General features: G+C 34.6%; 1 protein-coding gene across 1 annotated transcript; it reads right to left on the minus strand.

Annotated features, from left to right (window-relative positions):
- Positions 1-216: 216 nt before the first annotated feature.
- LOC118055574 (mitochondrial import inner membrane translocase subunit TIM22-4) lies at positions 217-8,298 on the minus strand. The gene is made up of 4 exons (XM_035067538.2): positions 7,887-8,298; positions 7,054-7,244; positions 6,883-6,955; positions 217-668 (listed from the first exon to the last, which is right to left on the minus strand). The coding sequence occupies exons 1-4, from the start codon at positions 8,074-8,076 to the stop codon at positions 583-585; spliced, it is 540 nt and encodes a 179-aa protein (XP_034923429.1). The 5' UTR covers positions 8,077-8,298; the 3' UTR covers positions 217-582.

The raw sequence follows: 8,298 nt of genomic DNA on the forward strand, positions 1-8,298 counted from the left end.
TAAAGATTGCTCTGTTCAGTTCTAAATCAATGAAAGAAAATGTGTCTTCGAACTGATGTTGATGCTTGATGCATGTTGGCGTGAATATTGGTGGCCGCTTTGAAACATTGTGATTTCTCACCGAAATGAAAAGCTTAAAAGTTTGAAAGGGAGAGAAGCCAAGTCCTCTGCTACATTTTCTTTTAAGGGTAATTTTAGCAATTCAAATCAGAGCTATAAAGATAACAGCACCCATGCTTGAACCAGCAAAAGTCTACACACTGACAGAGTTGAACACATGCTCTTGAAGACAAGAGAGCACTAGTCACTCGTTATTAGAAACTGTAACAGATATGGAATTTATACGATCACACTGGATATTCTATATGTGATGCACTGGCTAAATGGATAAATGAAAAGATTATACGAGACATGTATGTGAATTCAATGTCGTTCCGCTTCATAGCGGGGGCAAATTAAAATCGATTGAAAAGGAATGCAAGGAAAAACTACAATTTCACTGCAAGCTGCTAGACTGCTAGTTCTCTAATCCAAATCCAGATGATCTAGGGTCTGCAAAACTGGAGCCGGGTGCTTGTCCACTCATGTATGTCTGTCTAGGAACTTCTCTATCAAAACTGAGAAAGCAGCAAACCCAGCACAACCAACACATGCCGCTTTCGGGCCACCTAAAAAACATGGCAGAAGGGTAAGATAGGTCAGGTTGAGCAAGGCAAACTGCCATTACATCAGGTAAGGAACGACAGTCTCTACAGGAATTAAACAGAAAAGGGCAAGAACACAGCGAAATCACATTATTGGTTTTAAGAGCAGAAGTGGATAGCTTAAAGCCAAGTAGCCATTGGCAGACCATTTTAGAGATTGTTGCAAAATTAGCAGCTTGAAAACTCAAAACTCACACCGTTTCCCTAAATAATTCAACACCAAACCGCAACTGGAACAGTAGAGGGCACAACCAAACAGTGTTGGAGCAAGATTGATAATTTCTCAACATCACCGAATGTCATTGCCAAAGCTAATAAAACTCAAAATCCAAAAGCAGAAACTTCCACAGTTTAATTATCCATGCCTTCAATTTATTCAAGGATAGCATAGTTGGATAGTCCGATGATGCCAAAACAGAAGCTTTTATTTATTGATACTCCAACTCCATCCCAGAAAACCGAAAGGAACTGGCACTGGATATCATAAAATAGTTGAAGAGAATGAAAAGCAGATGATTTGAAAGGTTCTATCATCTAATTCTGAACCTAAAACATGTTTGTTAAAGATAGTCATTCAATCAGGATGCAGGTATTCACACTGCCAGGATTAAGTTGATTAATGCGCATGGCTCAACATAAACCAAAACTATGATAATAATTGATGATGAAATTAAAACTGGATGGCCACTCTAATTAGTCCATTCACACTCTAAGAGACTAACAAAGACCAAAACAACCAGGCTCTTACATGGGTAATTAACTGAAGCCATCAAAACATAACAAATTAACAGAAGTTTAAAATCAATGAATAAAAGAGGAAAGCTCCTAGCAGGAACAGCAAAAGGTGAAGCAGCTCCTTTCATTAGCCATGTAACAACAAAAAAAGCCAGTGAGGTGATGCAGGACAGCCTAGGGGATGTTCTAAATCTGACTTTTAAACGCTGTTTTAGGGCTGTTACAACTATACTAATGTTGATTTGTGATGGAATATGAAGAAGGATTTTGACAGATGCTAGGAGTTGCACCTAAGGTTCTTAAGAGTCACGCCTAAGGTTCTGATTCAGTCCCGCAATCAAAGCAAAATTGCTGCTTATTTAAAGAGAGCAGCCAGTTCCATGAAGGACATGGATTTCTAAGCCCCTAAAATGAGTATTCCTATTTAGAGTAGGAAAACCTAATAACTTTAGGACTAATAAAATAAAACACTTGCCGCGCCCAATATTGCAGCAACCATGACCTTCTTTCTCAAGGATGGGGAAGGATTTTTTGTTGTAGAGGGGAAAATGATTTTATGTTAAAAAAGAAACATCACCTGGTATTATAATTATTAGAAAACCTCAACTGGTCTACAAAGTTCTAAGGTAAAGGATTATATATGCTATAGGGAAGATGCTATCATCCTAAACATTCCACCTAAGATAAGTTGCGTTGTTACTCCTGTTTTTTTATTCCTAACAGTCTGTTATGCCTAATCTACCAGTGGTGTGTGTGTGTGTGTGAGTGGTTGGTTTAAGCCTAATCATTCACAAGCCCGATTCATCTTTTTCATTCTCATTTATAATATTTTGATAAAACTTGGTGAATTGACATGTCTACGGTTGGTGACTTTTAATCATGACCTATGACCAATAATCTATCAATTTGTGCCAATGAATAACCAATAGGCTTATGTTAGGCCCATTGAACCCAACCCAAATCTTAAAAATGATCCATGGATAATGCTTTGTTAAGATTCATTTATACAATAGTACACAAGATTCATTCGCAATATTTGTTAAATAAATGAAGATTGTATGCCCCAATTCTACCAAAGCAGCAACTATCATGGGTATATTTATTTGGAATAGGATCTACTGATATGAAGGTCCTTTGTGAACTAAATTGTTTTGACAATAACCCTTTTGGGGTTTATTTTACATGTGATGTGTTATTTTCAGTTTTTTATTGGTTGCCCCTCATCAATGTCAGTACACATCGGTGCTATGACTCGTGTATGTACAACCACAACAAGTTGACAATTTATTCAAAACCAAGATATTCACATCACGCATTAATGAATCACCTTGTCATCTCCAATTAACACCTGAGAGTAACAACCTTTAAGAGTTCATTATATTAGGAATCGTTGATGGATGACTGATCTAAAAAGTTTAATGCATTTTAAAAAAAGATTTTAATTTTTGAAAATTAAATTATAAGTTGAAAGTGCTACTCCCAATCAACATTCAAAGTATGACTTATTATAAGTTCATTGGCCTTAAACATTGTAGGTGAATAACATTGAAATTTTTTATTGAAGATTAAACAAATGATTTTGGAAAAGAAGTATTTATGAAAATATTGGAATGTCAGCCTTTTAATGTAAGCTGAAACCTTTAATGAATTTTGTAACCAAGATACAAAACCCATCAGATATGAATATACATGCATGAATAAGAAAAAAAAGTTTATGTTATTTGAATCGAATAACAATGTGAATATGCTTCTCACACATAAAGAAAATGTTACTAGAATGTTTGAGATGACTATGATATGACCAATACACATAAACTAGCAAGATACAACTTGAGGGATTCAACTGAAATGCAAACAAAAATATCAATCCGATAGTAAAAATTATTCAATGAAAAACCTCATTGATACACATCAAAATCAACATAAACCAAAACAGTCATTCAAAAGATCTTTGGAGTTTGAAATTGATCTTCAAGGAATGGGATGAGGTTTGAAAAGCTGCTAGAATAGTCAGGGGCAGTGCTAGATAGTGTTGTTGTTGTGTTGTTCCTACGAAGTACTATTGTTGTTTCTTCCGCAATATTTAGCTGGATTTAGAGCATCAAAACTACACAATTTGGAGTTGTACACCTCACAAAAATTTTAGATCTTCTTCTAAGCTTTTCAACACATCTAAGTTTGCTTTTTTCTGACTTCCATAATCTAGATAGAAGCCAAAAACCAAAAAAAAGTCTAAGCTGAAATGAACTTCTTGACAGATTCTGACTTTTCTGTTTCGTCTATGTTTTGAGCTTCAAAAAGGCAGGATTGAGTCTTAGACTCATCATAAGAGTTTAGGCATATGTCTTATCTTTCCATCAAGCCAAAAAAACATCTAAAATCAAGGAGTGTAGCTCCAATTATAATCCAGAAACCAAGCCATGATTTGGATGGAGTTTTCAAGGCTGTTACGTGGGGGTTACAGCTATAGTTTTCTAGGTTGTATGGTGAGGTTTGGGGGCTGGTTTCAGGGCTGGAAAATGGAGGAAGTGGTGCTGGAAAATGATGAAGAGGGAGATGGGAAAGGCTGTCAAAAACCTTTTTTTTTTTTACACAACACGAAAAATACAATATAAACTCAGATCATAAAATTAAAAGTAATTTCATCAATAAAAATGTTGTGTGCTTGTTCTTACATGATAAAATCAACACGCAAGATCCAAAGAAAAAAGTTGTAAGTTGTAAGTGGTTGGTAAGACTCTGCGTCCAAGAAAAAACATTGAAAATAGTTGTCTTCAGAACTATGCTCCCTTATTAGCTAGCACCAGTACCAATGCTCCCTCCAAATGCATGACCATGTGTAGTGTTTTAGCATATCTAATATATTTTGTCTTGATGAATAATACAACACTTTTAAATATTGTTATGCTTTCTTTTAGATATTGCTATCTTTTTATAAGTTTCAGATATTGTTTGTTACACACCATGAATCTCAACAAATGAATCGATAAAGAATTATAAGCTTTGTATGAACCAAAACAAATGAATCAAACAATTCAAAATAGCACATTTTTTTTAATCTTGAAGTTTGGATCCTTGTTAGATCATATCTTAGACAAGTTATAGGATTTTCTATAGAGAAATCATAATGTAGTAAATTTATTTAAAAGACTATGGTATTTAGACATAAACACATGGTGGATCAAACTCCAGAGTATGATCTGTCACTCTTGTTCGTAAAAATATCTCTATAAAATAACAATTTGCAAAGTTTTGTCCCATAATAGATAATTTTTTATTTGTTAGGAAGGGTTAAGCAAGACTATGTTTCCTTCATCCTTACACTATTGATTGAAAAAAAAAATTCATGAATAGATGTGCTTATGAGGCTCATGCATTAGTGTATGCAATGAGAAAGATAAAACTTGAAAATTTAGAATTATTGTAAAATCGTAAAATTGGTAGTGAAATCACAATTTTAATTGATTTTACCAATTTTAAATGATTTTACACGAATTCAATCTGATTTTATCATTTTTTTTAATTTTTATGTGATTTTACACGATAAGCATATGTTGACTCGTAAATTTTTCGAGTCAACTTGCTATTTTAACAACCTTGGAGATGGGTTTTCACCTTGGTAAGAAGTGAAGAGTTTGTTGTTTTTTCTTCCTCTTTATTTTTTGTGACTAGAGTTTTTCTTTCAAATTTCAGTACACCTTCTCTTCTTTTTTCGCTCTTTCTCTCTTTATCTCTTAGTGACTAGGGTTTGAGGTGGAAGAGATAAGGCTAGGGATTTTATATAGGAGAGATAAAGTTAGGTTTTTTTGTGTTGTGGCTTTTTTTTGTCTAGAATTCACTCATCTATTTATAGCCCACAAATTTTATCATCTTCTATTTAGTTACTTGGTCTCCACTAGTCTCCACATAACGCAATTTATTTTGTTTTGGTCTTTCATTTCTCTTGTTTTATAGCTTTTTTAATTACTTGGTCCCCCATTTGTCTAGAATTCACTCATCCATTATATCTTGATGCCTCATTTTTTTTGCACTTTAGTCCCTCGTGCATTTTGCTCCATATTTTGATTTTGATTTTCTCATTTTAGTTTTTTTTTTTAAAAAAACAACATTAATGTTAATTTAATAAGAAAAGTAATCAAGAATACGAAATGAACACGAATGCGTCAAAAACATATTTCTTTGAATTTGATTTTTTTTAATAAGACATCAACAAGACAAAATAATTGAGAACTACAAAAAGGACGTGTGAATAGATGAAATGCATCGAAAACAAATTTTTTTAATTTTTTGTTTTCTTAGATATTTGGAACATATTTTGAAACAATGAATAGATATAAATAACTATAATTTTCAGATTTTCCACATCTGAAAATTACTAAAACACCCATGTATTCTATAGTTGAAATAGACCACATAAATCTTTTTCTTTTTTCCTGCATCTTCGTAGTTTTCCCAGAATTTCCAGCAAATAGAGAAATTACAGAAATACCCTTGTCTATAAAAAGTCATCAATCTTGCTTCTTTTGTTGTCCGCATCATGAGGTTATGCCCTTCTACCTCCATATTAAAACACTACCTAGTCAGGAGTATAGGGACACTACAGTGCATAAGGAAAAATTGGATAGGTGAAGAACGAAAACTAATCCATCCTTCTAGTAGTTTAAATGCGGGAAATAGGTAATCAAAAAGATCCAAATGATGTAAAATCAGGAAAAAATTTCATCTCACTCATGTCTCTTTTTCAATGTTTCCTATTTGGAAGGGTTGGAAAACTGAAGATTGATGGAAGGAAGGTATTCTTCTGTTGCTTTCTCAAGAATGCATCTATCCTACCATACAAGGTGAGCACCTCTTCCCTCCCTTAACAGTATACACCCCATCCACTCTCCTCCATTTCCACCCTAATGAACATGGTGAATGGTCAAAATACCTAGAATATGTCATCACTACTATTGCATTGGTATAAAATTTTCCACATTTTCCTGAACTTGTCCCTCTGGTTTCCTAACAGATAAATTTCCTTTGTTCCTTTGAAATTGGTTTGAAAGTGCATGCATGTTTACCGCAGATGTTGTTCAGTTTCACTAACAAGAAACTTTAGGCAGATATAGTCAGGATTTTCATACGCAAAATAGGTTAATTTCATCAAACTTTAATATGACATGTGATTTTATCCTTTTGGCCACATGAATTGCAAGCTATGATAAAGCACATGGATTCAAAAAAGTCAGCACAAAGGAGATTTAAGGAATATCTTTTATAAGCTGTGAGGAGGAAGTGGATTGATAGGATGGTATCAGGAACCATGAGCTGACATATTTGAAAGCTCTACAACAAGCAAGTGCTGAGTTGTATAAATTAACCCCACATCTTGACTACTAATCTCAAACTGAGTGCAGTTAATATGAAAAAAGCATTGAACAGCAGCAAAGTAAGAGATCACCTTTTGCTGACATTGTACCTCCAGTGACACACCCAGCAACAACCGTATTAGTGGTGTCATGTTTTGCCCGAGCCTAAAAACAATCAACAAATTAAACTCCTATGGATTTTTAAATTTCAAAGGTACATAAAAATCAACGTTTTTATTAATAAAGTCTCCTTGGTATACTACCTTCTCAGTGACACACTCAGCAGCTGAGAAAACCAAGCCCATAATTGCAAACGCTTTACAAGAACTCCAACTCCTCCGCCCCATTTGCTTCGCAGTATAAATAAATTGCTGCCTTCCTGTCATCTCATCTTGCATGATGGGATTATCCAATGCACCTAGAAACAGTCCCATGAACAACCCCAGCCCACCTCCTACAAATAAACATTTCCATTACACAAAACACATTATCATATTACTTGAAACCACAGATTTGAAAAAACTCTACTTTTATTGAAGGTGAAGTTTCTAAAAGGATGATTCCTTCCCCTTATTAGGCTATCTTTCAAGCTCAAATGTACAACTAAACCTTTTGGTGGGATGGAGTCAAATGATAAAAAATTCATTTGTAATGGATAGTACTACGGGTAAACCAGATATAACAGTTTCAGTTGTTCCTTGATTGGATCATTAGCGAAAAAATGAATTTTTGTAACAGAATAATAGGTCTCCAAGCACCTTGAAAATTCATCATCCTAGAGTCGCCCCGCCGACTGGAAAACTTGGGGGAGCTCCTGTGTCAATCACCACTGTTGAATTCAAAGCTACGGTGCAAACTCGATTATTTCCTAATAATTGCTGTACTACCGAAAGTATCTCGACCCAATCAATCATAAAGCCACCCAAAAAATTTAAAATTTCTCATTCAGAGGCTAGAATTGTTAGAGATTCAATTCATCTATTACCACTATAACTATATAAGAGCTGATTATCGAAAGCACGAACTAAACAAAACCCATTAATTTCAATGTCTTGAAAAAACAAGAAGGAAGGTAATTTAATCAATCAATCCTCACCCATGACTCCACTAGCAACACTGCGAACAGCACAGTTATTCCAAACGTCTTGGGCACGAACCTCTTCTATTGTAGGCATTCTAAAAGGTTGAATTTGCGTGGGTGTTTCTCCATCTTTTGAAGTCGAAGAAGAAGAAGCAGCACCGCCATTATTATTGGATTCACTTCCTTGATTCTCATTGCTAGCCATGGATAAAAATCATACAAACAAGAACCCACCAAAGTGGAAAAAAAAATAAAATTAAAGGCTAAAAAATAATTAAAATTTATATATCATGGAGGTTAAAATGGGTTTGGGGCTTAGCGGCCATTTAATGAACGGTGTTGGGGTTCAGCTGAGGTTTTAGGGAAGCCACAGGAAGAGGAAGGTTCCGAGGTTTATTCGGTGGCTGCAAGGAGTTGCTTACGTGTA

This window comes from Populus alba, chromosome 1 (genome assembly GCF_005239225.2).
Source record: "Populus alba chromosome 1, ASM523922v2, whole genome shotgun sequence".
Lineage (NCBI taxonomy): Eukaryota > Viridiplantae > Streptophyta > Magnoliopsida > Malpighiales > Salicaceae > Populus > Populus alba.